We start from the raw sequence: 16,662 nt of genomic DNA, 5'->3' as shown, positions 1-16,662 counted from the left end.
ACGAAATTACTTCAAGAGTAACTCCAATTTTGCTGAGAAAAAAAACTAGTGGTGGACTGAAATGAAAATTCTGGTGCCGAAACCGAAAATTCAAAATGCACTTGGCCGGAAACCGAAACGCGTAGTTTTTAAAAATGAATATATGTTTTTTGGAAAAAAATACACTTTGATTAAAAAAAACAATATATACCCCAATTGTTTTGTAAAATATGTAAGAGGATGTTACGGCGAGTAAATAGATACCCAACATGTCACGCTTTAAAATTGCGCATGCTCGTGGAATGGCGTACTTAAAAAATCTCCATGGGTGATGCTTTAAAAATTTCTACAGGTTAGCAGTGTAAAGTTACAGAGGAGGTCTAGTGTGAGAATTATTGCTCTTGCTGCGACGCTCGTGGCGATATCTCACGTGTGTGGTTTGAACACAATTTACATATGTGGGCGTGGCCTACGTATGCGTTCACTACTACGGGGGCACTTTAAATGTTTTGTGTTTTTTTCTTTTTTTTTTGTACTGTTCCTTTTAAAAAGAAATTGTAAGCAGCACTTCCTCCTGGCAGTACTCGGGTCGCTGGTTCGAATCCCAGCCACGGCACCTCCTGCCCGGAGTTTGCATGTTCTCTCTGTGCCTGCGTGGGTTTCCTCCAGGTACTCCAGTTTCCTCCCACACTCCAAAGACATGCTGGTAGGTGAATTGCCTCCTGTCTAAATTGTCCCTAGTATGTGTATGTATGAATGTGAGTTAGGGACCTTAGATTGTACGCCCCTTGAGGGTTAGGGACCTTAGATTGTACGCACCTTGAGGGTTAGGGACTGATGTGAATGTACAATATATATGTAAAGTGCTGTGTAAATTGATGGTGATATGTAAGTACCTGAAATAAATAAATAATAATCACTTTTATTCTTATCACAAGAAATGTAGGCATGTGAAATAATTAGTGACAGGTCCTCTTTATGGAGGAAGAAAAATGTCCAGAACCGGAAGTGACATCGCTCTGGTCCTCCAAGGGCATAGAGATGTGTGGCGGCCATCTTTCCTTCACCCAACCCCGGGGTTTTCACAGGTAAGACTGAACTACCGAACGGTGGACGGCGGGCGGGCGATGACAGACAGGCGGCAGCGAGTGGCGGGGTTTTTTTTGACACCTGTATCAGTGCTTTTTTTTTTTTTTTTCAGTCGACTGCACTTCACCAAGACTGAAATTCCTATAGCAGATGACACCTAAAAACCGGGAGTCTTCAGGGAAATATCAGTGAGCCAATCACACAAGCAGGAAATTACATTTCTGAGGGAGTTCTGTACACCAAATGTCTCCAGGTTGCCATATTGTATTGAATTTTACAAAAAAATTACAGGGCCGGGGCGGACTGACCATTTGGAAACTCAAGCACTGCCCGAGGGCCCGTGGTCAGTAGGGGGCCCCATGAGATGCCCCTGGTACCTTTTTCATAGGCTTTTTTAAGTTTGGGCAAGGACACGGGCCCCATGATCCCCTATTGCCCGGGGGCCCCATGAGTTGTCAGTCCGCCCCTGTGTACAGGACTGTAGATTGTATGCATGAAGGTAGAAAATGTTCTGTGTGTAGCAGCGCCCCCTAACACTTACCCGAACCCCATCCCGATAAGGCGATGTCCATGAGAGCCTCAGTTCTCTGGGGACTCTCAATCCTGATTGGCTGAGATAGCCAATGTCTCCAGATGCTGTCTCAGCCATTGAGCCAATCGGGGAAGGGAAGGGCAGGGCCAAGCTGAGGTTCTGTGTGTGAATGGACTTTGAAACAAATGTGCTCGCTCAAGTGCCCCCATAACAAGCTGCTTGCTACGGGGGCACCCAACAGGAGGGAGGCGCCAGGAGAGCCGGTGGGGGACTCGAGAAGAGGAGGATCCGGGCTGCTCTGTGCACAGCACAGCCATCCAAACCAGTGTGATTACAGTGAAGCACACACACAGAGCTTACTGTGAATCAGTACACAATTAACCCATTGATTGCCCTCATGTTAACCCCTGCCTGCCCAGTGCCAGTAGTACAGTGTCAGTGCTTTTTTTTTTTTAGCACTGATCACTGTATTGGTGTCACTGGGGATGTCAGTGACACCAAATCAGTCCCCCCCCCAGTGTCAGGATGTCCGGCTATAAGTCGCTGATCGCCGCCATTACTAGTAAAAGTAAAAAAAAAAAAATCCCTGTATCTATACCGCCATTTTTAAATGCTATAACTTTCACATAAACCAATTCATTTACTTGTATTGAGATTTTTTTTTTAGCGAAGACACGGAGCAGAATACATTTTGACCTAAATTTATAACAAAATTTGATTTTTTTAAATTTTTTTTACTGGACATGTTTAATAGCAAAAAGTCAAAAATATTTTTTTATTCTCAAAATTGTCTTTTCTTTTTATACAGTGCAAAAAATAAAAAAAAACGCACAGGTGATCAAATACCACCAAAAGAAAGTTAAATTTGTGGGAAAAAAAGGACTAAATATTTAATTTGGGTGCAGCGTTGCATGACCGCGCAATTGTCAGTTAAAGTAATGTAGTGCTGTAACGCAACAAAATGGCCTGGTCAGGAGGGGGATCCTCAGGAGGGCAAGTGGATGGATATATATATATATATATATATATATATATATATATATATGTTATGTTTTATTTATTTTTATTTTTTCTTTCTACCTATTCGAGGGCTCTATATTATTTTGAGGACAGCTGGCTGCTCCTGTGCATTTAAAGTCCCATAGGGGGATTCTTTATTTACACTTTACTATATATAAAATCTCAGGGGCCCATTTAAAATAGAAAAAAGAAAAAAAAACTAATTGCACAAATGTCAGAAACAGGTGCAAACTGAACAACATTTCACTGTATGTTTTCAAACAGATTAACTCCTGTATCGTCGGCTCCTTCTAGTGGCCAAAGTGCAGTATTTTTTTTTCTTTGCGGTACTTCAGATATCTATACAGGAGTACCTCGGTTTTCGAATTTAATTCGTTCTGTGGGACTTTTCGTATTGCGAAAAATTTATAAACCAAAATGCACTTTCCCATAGGAATGCACTGAATACTAATTAATCCGTTCAGGAGGTCAAAAAAAAAAAAAATATATATTTTATCTGTTCAAAACTCTTTATAAAGTGCACTTTAACCACCTCCCGTCTGGCTGTTGTATATAAATGGCCAGACGGTGGGGCGAGTGGCTGTTTATAAACGGCCTCCCCACCCCCTGCTTGTGCGCGCTCCCTGGGAGCGCGATCCGGTGCCCGCTGTACTCCGGACACAGTGGAACACCGATCGTCATACGGGACCTCTGTGTGAGGTCCCGATCATGTGATCACTGATTGGCCAATCAGTGATCACATTCAGAGTAGTAAGCAAGATGTCACTTCTGACATCATTGCTTACTATGTGTGAAATCTGTGAATGATCACCGAGGTCACATGGTACAGGGCTATTCACAACAGCCTTGTACCATGTGACAAGCTGTGACCAATCACAGCTCACACAGTATTTCTCAATAGGTGCAAGAATGCAGCCAGAGAGAAGGAGAAATGATTGCTTTTACAGCCTTTATGGATGTAAAAGCAATCGGTGTAAAAAAAAAAAAATCTTCATCACCCCCCACAAGTAGTACAGTGTCACCATGGTGACACTGTACTGCTATGGTGATAGTATGTAAAAAAATAACAAAACACATAAATATAAAAATGTAAAAAAAAAATGTTTAAAAATTATAATTTTTGGTTATAAACTAATTTGGGTTATTTATTTTTTTTCCTAAAAAGATAACGGAATAAATTTTAACCAAGACTTATGAAAAAAGATTATTTATTTGCAAAAAAAAACATTTTTTTATATAGCAAAAAAATAAAATTCCCAGCGGTGAATAAATACCACCAAAATACAGTTTTATCTGTCTCGAAAAAATGCAAAAAAAATCATAAGGGTACAGTGTTGCATGACCGCGCAATTGTCATTCAAAGTGTGATAGCGCTGAAAACTGAAAATTGGCCTGGACTGGAAGGGGGTGAAAGTGTTCGGACAGGAAGGGGGGGAAAGCGTCCGGACAGGAAGGGGGGGAAAGTGTTCGGACATGAAGGGGGGCAAAGTGTCCGGAATAGAAGGGGGGGGGGAAGCGTCCGGACAGGAAGGGGGGGAAAGCGTCCGGACAGGAAGGGGGGGAAAGCGTCCGGACTGGAAGGGGGTGAAAGTGTCCGGACTGGAAGTGGGTGAAAGTGTGCGGACTGGAAGGGGGTGAAAGTGTCCGGACAGGAAGGGGGGGAGCGTCCGGACAGGAAGGGGGGAAAGCGTCCGGACTGGAAGTGGGTGAAAGTGTGCGGACTGGAAGGGGGTGAAAGTGTCCGGACTGGAAGTGGGTGAAAGTGTGCGGACTGGAAGGGGGTGAAAGTGTCCGGACTGGAAAGGGGGGAAAGTGTCCGGACTGGAAGGGGGGGAAAGTGTCCGGACTGGAAGGGGGGGAAAGTGTCCGGACTGGAAGGGGGTGAAAGCGTCCGGACTGGAAGGGGGTGAAAGTGTCTGGACTGGAAGGGGGTGAAAGTGTCTGGACTGGAAGGGGGTGAAAGCGTCCGGACTGGAAGGGGGTGAAAGTGTCCGGACTGGAAGGGGGGGAAAGTGTCCGGACTGGAAGGGGGGGAAAGTGTCCGGACTGGAAGGGGGGGAAAGTGTCTGGACTGGAAGGGGGTGAATGTGTCCGGACTGGAAGGGGGTTGAAAGTGTCCGGACTGGAAGGGGGGGGGAAGCGTCCGGACAGGAAGGGGGGGGGAAGCGTCCGGACAGGAAGGGGGGGAAAGTGTCCGGACTGGAAGGGGGGGGAAAGTGTCCGGACTGGAAGGGGGTGAAAGCGTCCGGACTGGAAGTGGGTGAAAGTGTCCGGACTGGAAGGGGGTGAAAGTGTCCGGACTGGAAGGGGGGAAAGTGTCCGGACTGGAAGGGGGGGGAAAGTGTCCGGACTGGAAGGGGGGGAAAGTGTCCGGACTGGAAGGGGGGAAAGTGTCCGGACTGGAAGGGGGGAAAGTGTCCGGACTGGAAGTGGTTAAAGGCATAAAGACTGCGCAGAGACATGATTAAAAAAAATAATTTGTAAATGCATTGAAAACCAATTACAGTGGCTAAGTGGTTAGCACTTCCGCCTGGCAGTACTCGGGTCATTGGTTCGGATCCCAGTCACGGCACCTCCTGCCTGGAGCATGTTCTCCCTGTGCCTGCGTGGGTTTCCTCTGGGTACTCCGGTTTCCTCCCACACTCTAAAGACATGCTGGTAGGTGAATTGGCTCCTGTCTAAATTGTCCCTAGTATGTGTATGTATGAATGTGAGTTAGGGACCTTAGATCGGCCTGTGGACGATCTTTGCAGCAATGCGGCGCGTGTTCCAATCACACGTGAGGATCGCCTGGACTGTTCCCTATGACACACCGACAATGGCAGCCATGTTGTGGATTGTTCTCTGACCATCACCAAGGTCACGTTGCCGAACGGTTACTAGATTTCCACATTTTCGGGGGTTGAGCTTGTTGAAGGTCTTTCTGATCTCTCGTCATCTTCCAGCGATGTCCTTCCGCGCACGCCACTCAAAACGCCTCAAACGACTCATTGCAGCATCGCCGTACACTTGCCGAATCACGTTGAACATCCCTGTGGCAGATTCGCCCGGTTTCTCACAGAATTTTTAACTTTTGCTCTTTGTTCTAACTTTGCTGTCCATGATGGAATGGCAGACATGGTAACGCACGTGGTCTTAATAGCACCAGTTGCACAGTTCCTGATGTACACAGGATGGTGAAGCGGATATAGTGAATGCAGGATCCGGGGAGAGCAGATATAGTGAATGCAGGGTCCGGGGAGACCGGATATAGTGAATGCAGGGTCCGGGGAGAGCGGATATAGTGAACGCGGGGTCCGGGGAGAGCGGATACAGTGAACGCGGGGTGCGGGGAGACCGGATATAGTGAATGCAGGGTCCGGAGAGACCGGATATAGTGAATGCAGGGTCCGGGGAGAGCAGATATAGTGAATGCAGGGTCCGGAGAGACCGGATATAGTGAATGCAGGGTCCGGGGCGAGCGGATATAGTGAATGCAGGGTCCGGGGAGACCGGATATAGTGAATGCAGGGTCCGGGGAGAGCGGATATAGTGAACGCGGGGTCCGGGGAGACCGGAAATAGTGAATGCGGGGTGCGGGGAGACCGGATATAGTGAATGCGGGGTGCGGGAAGACCGGATATAGTGAATGCAGGGTCCGGAGAGACCGGATATAGTGAATTCAGAGTCCGGGGCGAGCGGATATAGTGAATGCGGGGTCCGGGGAGAGGGGATATAGTGAACGCAGGGTCCGGGGAGACCAGATATAGTGAACGCAGGGTCCGGGGAGACCGGATATAGTGAATGCAGGGTCCGGGGAGAGCGGATATAGTGAACGCGGGGTCCGGGGAGACCGGATATAGTGAATGCGGGGTCCGGGAAGAGCGGATATAGTGAATGCAGGGTCCGGGGAGACCAGACATAGTGAATGCGGGGTCCAGGGAGACCAGATATAGTGAATGCAGGGTCCGGGGAGAGCGGATATAGTGAATGCGGGGTCCGGGGAGATCGGATATAGTGAATTCGGGGTCAGGGGAGAGCGGATATAGTGAATGCGGGGTCCAGGGAGAGCAGATATAGTGAATGCGGGGTCCAGGGAGACCAGATATAGTGAATGCAGGGTCCGGGGAGAGCGGATATAGTGAATGCGGGGTCCGGGGAGAGCGAATATAGTGAATGCAGGGTCCGGGGAGAGCAGATATAGTTAATGTGGGGTCCGGGGAGACCAGATATAGTGAATGCAGGGTCCGGGGAGAGCGGATATAGTGAATGCCGGGTCCAGGGAGAGCGGATATAGTGAATGTGAGGTCCGTGGAGAGCGGATATAGTGAAAGCGGGGTCCGGGGAGAGCAGATATAGTGAATGTGGGGTCCGTGGAAAGCGGATATAGTGAATGCAGGGTCTGGGGAGACCAGATATAGTGAATGCAGGGTCTGGGGAGACCGGATATAGTGAATGCAGGGTCTGGGAAGAGCGGATATAGTGAATGCAGGGTCTGGGAAGAGCGGATATAGTGAATGCAGGGTCCGGGGAGACCAGATATAGTGAATGCGGGGTCCGGGGAGACCAGATATAGTGAATGCGGGGTCCGGGGAGACCGGATATAGTGAATGCGGGGTCCGGGGAGACCGGATATAGTGAATGCGGGGTCCGGGGAGACCAGATATAGTGAATGCGGGGTCCGGGGAGAGCGGATATAGTGAATGCAGGGTCTGGGGAGAGCGGATATAGTGAATGCAGGGTCCGGGGAGAGCGGATATAGTGAATATAGGGTCCGGGGTTTAGTAACACTTTAAGGAAGCTCATTCCGTGGACAGGTAAGGGCCCTAATAATAACAGTATTTGTAGCGCTGACTTTTAATTTTTGGAAGGGGGGCTGGAACTCTTTAAAGTGTTACTAAACCCCCAGCAGTACAATCAGTCTGTATATGCAGTAAAGCATGCTTGTTATACTCACTGTGGCACCTAAGGGGTTAATCCTCTGCATTGTGTAAAAACGCTGTTTGATCCTGTCTTTTTTGATCCTCCTCTTCTTTCAGTTCCCCCCTTTTATCTCCTGATAAGACATATGGTGTGGACACACTGCACATGCTCAGTTTGGTGTGTATTGCTGGAAAGGTTTTTTTTTCTTGTTTGTTTTTTTCGGGAGAGTCAATCGGCGCTGTCCAGACAGAGGGTCAGGGGTTCTGCATGCTCCTAGTGCAGAATGAAAACTCTTCCTACAAGCTTTAACCAGTGCTCTGCTGGACACTGATAGAAGTCGCAAGACTGCTCTATACTGCTGATGAGAAAAGGGATTTAGCCATTTATATTTACTAAAATAATTGCATTTCCATGTTGTGTGTACTGCGGGAGATCAGATATAGTTCTGGGGTTACTAAACCCAGAACCCAAGCAGGGTCCTGGGTTTAGTAACACTAAGGAAGCTCATTAATTTCATTGCGTGAAACATGCAAAAAAAAAGTGCAGGCGCGATTTTTAAAATATATATAATTTAAATAGACCCCCTTCCTGTTATTGGAGGATTGGTATGGTCATGATGGGCTCACCTCTGCTTGCCTTGCTGGAAACTTGCACACATGCAGAGTAGGAGGCACAGGAGGCACAGGCAGACCCCGACAATGATCCCGGTGACAGAATTCATATCCAGGACATCTGCGGAGGAAGGACACATGTCAGCCATATTACGTAGTTACATAGTTAGTCTGGCTGAAAAAAAGACAAAAGTCCATCCAGTTCAACCATAGAAAAAAAGTTATAATCCTACACCCACAGTTGATCCAGAGGAAGGCAAAAAACCCAGCAAAGCACGATCCAATTTGCTCCTGCAGGGAAAAAAATTCCTTCCTGATCCCCCGAGAGGCAATCGGATATTTCCTGGATCAACTTTCCCTATAAATGTTATATCCAGTTATATTCTGTGTATCCAAGAAAGAATTCAGGACTTTGTTTATTAGACGCAGGTCCATAGACTACCGATTGTTCATATTCTGGGTTCCTCTGCTATACACTCAGCTATAAAAAAAAAAATCTAAATGTGTTTCTGAGCAGGGCCAGGACAAAGGGTGGGCATGAGGGGCGGCTGCCCTGGGTGCAGTGGGGATTTGGAGGGTTGTGCTAGATGGGGGGATTTAGAGAGGGGGGATTTGTACTAGGAGGGTGGATTTGTGATAGCAATGGGGGTTTGGGGGGAGGATTTGTGCTAGGAGAGGGGATTGGGTTGAGATTTGTGCTAGGAGAGGGTATGGGGGGGAGGATTTGTGCTAGGAGAGGGGATTGGGGTAGGAAATGGTATTGGGGAGGGATTTGTGCTAGGAGAGGGGATTGGGGTGAGATTTGTGCTAGGAGAGGGTATTGGGGGGGGGGGATTTGTGCTAGGAAAGGGTAGGGGGGGGATTTGTGCTAGGAGAGGGGATTGGGGGGGGGGGATTTGTGCTGGAAGGGGAAATTTGGGGAGATTGGTGCTAGGAGATGGTATCTGGGGGTGATTTGTGCTGACACAGATGGATTTGGAGGGGGAGGAGGATTTATGCTCAGAGGGGATATCTGAGTGGTAGAGGGGAGGGGGATTTGTAATGGAAGAGGGGGAATTTTGGCTTTCAAAGGAAATTTAGGATTTAGGGAGTGAGTATTAAGATTAGTGCTGGAACGTATTTTGGGTGGAGTGGGTTTTTGCCGAGACATGACGCTCAGCTCTGGGCGCTAGATGGCCTTGCTCCGCCACTGTTTCTGAGGATCACTTCTAGGAATATTTTTGAGCTCAGTGCCCCTGTCTCCAATATGATACATTTCCTGCAGCTTAACCGCCTTCCCGCCGCCCTATAGCAGAATACTGCTAGAGGGCAGCAGGGATGCGCAAAATCATGTATATATACAGGTGAAACTCGAAAAATTACAATATTGTGCAAAAGTTCATTTATTTCAGTGCAGCAACTTAAAAGTTGAAAGTAATATATGAGACTCATTATATGCAAAGCAAGATAGTTCAAGCCGTGATTTGTCATCATTGTGATGATTATGGCTTACAGCTCATGAAAACCCCAAATCCACAATCTCAGAAAATGAGAATATTCCATGCAATCAATAAAACAAGGATTGTACATAGAACAATATCGGACCTCTGAAAAGTAGAAGCATGCATATGTACTCAGTATTTGGTTTGGGCCCCTTTTGCAGCAATTACTGCCTCAATGCGGCGTGGCATGGAAGCTATCAGCCTGTGGCACTGCTGAGGTGTTATGGAAGACCAGGATGCTTCAATAGCGGCCTTCAGCTCTTCTGCATTGTTCGGTCTCATGTCTCTCGTCTTTCTCTTGGCAATGCCTCAGATTCTCTATGGGGTTCAGGTCAGGCGAGTTTGCTGGCCAATCAAGCACAGTAATCCCACGGTCATTGAACCAGGTTTTGGTGCTTTTGGCAGTGTGGGCGGGTGCCAAGTTCTGCTGGAAAATGAAGTCAGCATCCCCATAAAGCTCGTCTGCGGAAGGAAGCATGAAGTGCTCCAAAATCTCCTGGTAGACGGCTGCATTGACCCTGGACTTAATGAAGCACAGTGGACCAACACCAGCGGATGACATGGCTCCCCAAATCAACACAGACTGTGGAAACTTCACACTGGACTTCAAGCATCTTGCAGTGTGTGCATCTCCATTCTTCCTCCATACTCGGGGTCCTTGGGCCTCTCCATTCTTCCTCCATACTCGGGGTCCTTGGGCCTCTCCATTCTTCCTCCATACTCGGGGTCCTTGGGCCTCTCCATTCTTCCTCCATATTCGGGGTCCTTGGGCCTCTCCATTCTTCCTCCATATTCGGGGTCCTTGGGCCTCTCCATTCTTCCTCCATACTCGGAGTCCTTGTGCCTCTCCATTCTTCCTCCATACTCGGGTCCTTGTGCCTCTCCATTCTTCCTCCATACTCAGGGTCCTTGGTTTCCAAATGAAACATTTGTTTCCCCCCACATCAGTGACCCCCCCACCATGTGTGACTGGAGGGACTGAAGTATTTTCTTTAAAGGCCTCATTTCTTTTTTTGAAAACTTTAGAAAGATGGGCTTTACCAAAAAGTCGTAATTTTCTTTCGTCTGTCCACAGCACATTCTCCCAGAAGGATTTTGGCTTCCTCAGATACGTTTTGGCAAACTCCAATCTGGCTTTTTTATGTTTCTGTGTCAGCAGTGGGGTCCTCCTGGGTCTCCTACCATAGCGTCCCTTTACATTCAGATGGCGACGTATAGTGCGAGCCAACACCGTTGTACCCGGTGCCTGAAGGTCAGCTTGGATTTGTCTTGAAGTTGATGGAGGTTCTTTAGCCACCATTCCAACAATCCTTCGCTGCAATCTTTGATCAGTTTTTCTGTTTCGTCCACATCCAGGGAGATTGGCTACAGTGCCATGGGCTGTAAATCTCTTGACAATGTTGTGCACAGTGGACACAGAAACATTAAGATCTCTAAAGAGATGGACCTTGAGAGTGTCCATGCTTTTCCACCAATTTATGTTCTCAAATCCTCAGACAATTCTTTGCTGCTCTTTCTCTTCTTCATGCTCCTAGTGGCACAGAGACACACAACAGAAAGGTGGAGTCTTCCATTTGCAGCCATGTGTCCGGTGGTAGAGCCACCCCTAACTGGTATCCTTCCTTTGTAGGATGCACGTCACCATTGGCGTGACACAATTGCACTATTGTATATTCTTTTTGTGTACTTTTCCTTCTTTCTTTCTTTGTTTTTTTTTCTCCTTTGTTTTTTTTTTGTTTTTGTTTTCTGCAGGGTTCCGGGACGCCACGGTCCGATCGCCATTGGGAGCGGAAATTGCTAGCTGCTTTATGGTTTCTTCTGCTGAGCGTGTTGCCCTGATGCCGCCATGGCCTCGCCCCTTTTGAAAATTCATTCGCAAAATGTTCAAGGCTTTAATTCGCCTCAGAAGCGGGCTAAAGTTTTTCATCACCTCAAATCACAACAAATTGACGTGGTATGTTTACAAGAGACCAGGTTTTCTCAGTCCTCCGCCCCGCGTTATCTTTCACCTCACTATCCCACCTTTTACACGGCCTCGGCCCCTGAGAAGCGTCGGGGTGTCCTGATCGCTTTTAAACGCAATCTCCCCTTTGTCTGTGCTAGGAATATAGCGGACCCCACGGGCAAGTATCTGCTTCTGCAAGGCACCCTCTGGGATCAGGAGGTTACTTTTGTCTCTTACTACGCGCCTAATCGTTTTCAGGATCAATTCTTTTCACATCTTTGCACCATTGTTTCCCGACACTCCAAGGGTCTTCTTGTTGTTTTGGGGGATTCAAATGTTACTTTGGATTCCGCATTGGATAGGCGCTGCGCACGGGGGGCGGCCCCTTCTCATGACTTGGTGCTGGAGGAACGTATGCGCTCTCTCCTGCGGACAGCGGGGCTGGCGGACGTCTGGAGGGAGCTTCACCCAACGGAACGCGACTTTACATTCTATTCCAGTCCTCATGATAGTTTTTGTAGAATTGATCATATATTTATGCAGGTTCAGCAGCTTCCCTTGGTCAGGCGGATAACTATTCCCTCCTCGCCTTGGTCGGATCACGATCCCTTGGTACTTCTCCTTGCCCTCTCTGGGTCAGAACGGCGCCCTTTTCATTGGCACATCAATGATTCTTTATTGACCACTCAGGCTACTTGCCAACAAATAGAATTTTTTTTACGAACATACTTCACGGAAAACGCGGGATCGGTCTCCTCGGCAGTGCCCCTATGGGAGGCACATAAGGCCACGGTGCGGGGTCATGTTATACAGCTGGCGGCGGTCCGGAAGCGGGAGCGGGAGCGCCGACTTTTGGAGCTTCATTCTCTCCTGGCCTCTGCGGATGCGCGATGGAAGTCCTCTCCATCTGCGGCCCATAAACGCGCTCGGGACGCTCTGGCGGCAGAGTTAGACCTACTTGCCTCAGAGGCGGAACGGGCCCTGCGTTGGACCAAACACAAATTTTATTCCTGTGCTAATAAGCCAGGCCCGATGCTGGCCAGGAAACTCAATTCTGTGGGGAAACCCCATAAACCGATTCGACTGCGACTGCCTACAGGTGGCTGTACTTCTAATCCCCAGCAGATTGTTTCCCGTTTCTCAGACTTCCTTGCACGCCTCTACGCTAAACCAGATCCCTTCCCCGTGGCTCAAGCAGAGGCATTCTTTCAAGATCTCCGACTTCCTGGGTTATCCGAGGCAGCACAGGTAACACTCAACGCCGGTGTCACTGTACCAGAAGTGCTCCAAGCTATCAAATCTTTACGGTCCACCGCGGCCCCAGGTCCCGACGGCTTTTCCGGTCTTTATTATAAGAAATTCTCAGCCTTGTTGGCGCCCTTTTTGGCTGAGTATTTTAATGCGTTACGACAGGGCTCCTCGCCCTCCCCAGATGCGCTTAGAGCGCATATCGCCATGATTCCTAAGACGACCGATGATGTACAGGAACCGCAAGCCTTCCGGCCTATTTCTCTTCTTAATGAAGACCTGAAGATATTGGGCAAGATCCTTAGTTTCCGCATTAATAAATATTTGCGTAGCCTGGTCCACAGGGACCAGGTAGGGTTCGTCCCCGGGAGGCAGGCGGGTGATAACGTTCGTAAGGTGGTCCATCTTATACATTTTCTGCAACAGCGGAAAATCCCGGGATTCTTACTGTCTTTAGACATATATAAAGCCTTTGATTCTCTATCCTGGGAATATCTGCGGTTTGTGCTGTCTCGTTGGGGTTTTGGGGATTCTATTCTTTCTTGGATTCAGGCCTTGTATTCTTCTCCTTCGGCCTCCGTCAAATACGCTGGGTATTTTTCAGATCCCTTTCCTATTGGGCGAGGGACGAGACAGGGTTGCCCCCTGTCCCCAGCGCTCTTTGTCCTGGCGCTTGAGCCGTTGGCTTTGGCGCTTCGGACCGATTGCAATGTATCGGGGGTTCCTTACGCGGGACAGGAATTCAAACTGAACCTTTTTGCGGATGATGCCCTCCTGACTCTTACTAACCCCCTGACGACGCTTCCTAATTTGCAACAGGTTCTTGAGCGCTTCTCCTTGATTTCGGGTCTCCGTATCAACTTGGATAAGACTGTCGCCCTCAATATTACTTTGGCTTCAGATTTGGTTTCGCGCCTACAATCCCACTTCCCTTACAAATGGGCTTCCTCTTCTCTTGAATACTTAGGCATTCGCTTGAACCCCACTTATGACTCCTTGTTTGCTGCGAATTACTATCCATTGCTTAGCTCTCTATCCTCTCTTATGCATTCTTGGCAATTTCCGCACCTGTCTTGGATAGGACGGGTTAATTCGGTGAAAATGACCATCTTGCCGAAATTGTTGTATTATTTTCGCACACTCCCGGTGCGGGTTCCCCCTCATTTTCTTCGGTTGCTTCAGGCGAAGTTAATGCGTTTTATCTGGGCCGATAAGCACCCCAGAGTATCCAAAAGTACGCTTTTTGCCCATAGACTTCAGGGTGGTCTTGGGGTGCCTAATGTGACTAAGTATTATCAAGCGAGCCAGATTGCCCCGCTGTCTATGTTGCACGCCTCTTCCGACGTCCCCCTCTGGGTCCTGTTGGAACTACCTAATTGTGCCCCTATCGCACTGTCGACGCTTCTATGGCTTCCCCCTGCCATGCGCCCTATGGCACTGAGTCCGATGTTACTTCATGGCCTACAAGTTTGGGACTCGGTACGTTACTCTGGTGGTCTGATGTCACCTTTTCTGCCTTTGCTCCCAATTATTAACAACCCTCTTTTCCCGCCGGGTTTGGATCACCCAGGGGCGTTTTCTTGGTGGGTGACTAATGGTTTTTCGCAGGTGCGACACTTTTTGATTTTTCGGTCCTTTCCCACCTGGGACTCTCTTCGGGAATCCCGGAATATCCCCCCGGCGGAATTTTTTCGATATCTTCAATTGCGACACTGGCTGCTCTCGCTGCGGGGTACTTCTGTGTTCCCGTACCAGAAATCTGCCTTTGAACAGCTCTGCCAACTGCGTCCGGGCGCTCCGGGCCTTATATCCCTTCTTTATGCAGCTCTGAACAGACGCTCGTCGCATACTTCTCTTTCATATGTTGTTCAGTGGGAGCGCGACCTGGGAGTGGCTGTGGATCCGGAGGACTGGAATAAGGCCTGGTCACTCATAGCTAAATGCTCATTTAATACGACCACACTGGAGGCAGCCTATAAGGTATTGTTTCGTTGGTACTGGGTTCCGGCTCGGCTGGCCCGGGCTAACCCTGCCTGTAGTGATCAATGTTTTCGGGGTTGTGGCCATCGTGGTGATGTATTACATATCTGGTGGTCATGCCCGCGACTGTTTCGTTTTTGGTCTCGTGTATTTGGCCTCCTTTTCACCTTGTTCCATCTCTCCATACGCCGGGATGCTCGGTATGCCTTGCTTCATTGCCCCATACCGGGCCTCTTAGCTCACCAGCAGAAGTTGGCTTCCTATCTGTTTTTATCCGCCACTAGAACAATTGCTCAGGCCTGGAAGAGTCCGTTTGTCCCTCTTCAGGGGGTGCGGGATCGTATGACCACTATGATGCTCAACGAACAGATGTCGAGTATCCGCAACGACTCCCAACGTAAATTTTTGAAAATATGGGAGCCGTGGTTGCAATATGCCCTTCCCTCAGTCCCCCCGGCTAGTCTGGGGATGTAATGGCGTTCGGTATTGGCGCTCTTGAATCTCTGCTCTTTGCCCCTCCCCCCCACCCCCTTTTTTCTTTTTTTCTTTCTCTCTTTTCTTTTTTCTCTCTCTCTCTGTTTTTGGTGTGACTGGACAGCTGCATTTAGTTGTTATAATCAGTTACATTACTGTTTTGTACCTTATGTGCCATTGATAGCCCCTGCGTGGGCGTACCTTTTGCCCTGTTGGCATTAGAGCATTGTTTTTCCTTTTTTTTTATTTTGCATTTTGTTTATCTGTGCAATTGATAGCCCCTGCGTGGGCGTGTTTTATTGCCTTTATACTGTTTAAAAAATTTAATAAAGACCATTGAAATAGAAAGGTGGAGTCCATTTTTCCCCATTTTACCTGGTTGCCAGTGTTTTTTGTTTTGTTTTTTTTATCTCTATATTGTCAGCACCTGTTAATTAACAGGTGAGTTTAATTACAAATTACAGGAGCATCACAAACTTGGAATGCAGTTATTTCTTACAATTGTGAGACGTTCAGCCCATTTTTGGGGGTTTTGCGTGGAATGTGTCAGATTTGGCTTTTTGTTTCTCCACTTTTTTGTGTCGTATCAATACAAACAAAACAAAATAAACATGAGAATGCCGAAACAGTTGTAACTGCAAATATACATATACCGTATTTTCCGGCGTATAAGATGACTTTTTGACCCTTGAAAATCTTCTCAAAAGTCGGGGGTCGTCTTATACGCCGGTATACGTTAGGGTGGCACTTTTTAGGGGGGAGGCGCGGGGCGGCGCGGTGCCGCCGCCGTCCCCCCCCCTTCTGACGGAAGGGACACTAAGTACAGGGGTGGGCAGAGGGCTGCTGTCTCTTACCTGGCTCCCACGACGATCCATCCAGGAAGCGCTGCTCCTTCCGTCACTCCGGCCACTTCCTCACTCCTGCTGCTCGGCTCCGCCTCCTCACTGGTGATTGGCCGCCAGAACTGTAGCTCAAGAAAGGCACACAGGCGGCCAATCACAGGCGAGGAGGCGGAGTCGAGCGGACCCGCGAAAATCGAGTGAGGGAAATGCCGGTAAGTTTGCAGTGCAGAGGTGCTGCTGCAACCACATATGCTGGCTGCAGCAGCACCATACTGCAACAGGGGTCAGCAAGTGTCATTGGTGTCAGTGGGAGGAATAGTGCCGCATCATTGGTGTCACTGATACTAATGATGGGGCATTATTCCTCCCACTGACACCAACGATGGGGCACTATTCCTCCCACTGACACCAACGATGGGGCACTATTCCTCCCACTGATACTAATGATGGGGCATTATTCCTCCCACTGACACCAACGATGGGGCACTATTCCTCCCACTGACACCAACGATGGGGCACTATTCCTCCCACTGATACTAATGATGGGGCACTATTCCTC

At 48.4% G+C, this 16,662-nt stretch overlaps 1 protein-coding gene across 1 annotated transcript in view; it reads right to left on the bottom strand.

The window, feature by feature from the left end:
• IGDCC4 (immunoglobulin superfamily DCC subclass member 4) overlaps positions 1 to 16,662 on the bottom strand; it is a gene marked incomplete at its 5' end in the record, with an annotated part of 116,182 nt that overhangs the window by 11,801 nt on the left and 87,719 nt on the right. Inside the window, one exon of the mRNA XM_089660193.1 lies at positions 8,149 to 8,254. Coding sequence (XP_089516319.1) covers positions 8,149 to 8,254 — 106 coding nt within the window. The remainder of the gene's footprint in view (positions 1 to 8,148; positions 8,255 to 16,662) is intronic.

The sequence above is a fragment of the Staurois parvus genome, unplaced genomic scaffold (assembly GCF_062004578.1).
Source record: "Staurois parvus isolate SC_StPar_1 unplaced genomic scaffold, SC_StPar_1.0 ptg001210l, whole genome shotgun sequence".
NCBI lineage: Eukaryota > Metazoa > Chordata > Amphibia > Anura > Ranidae > Staurois > Staurois parvus.
The sequence above is the reverse complement of the archived record's forward strand: the minus strand, read 5'-3'. Positions and strand labels throughout refer to the sequence as shown.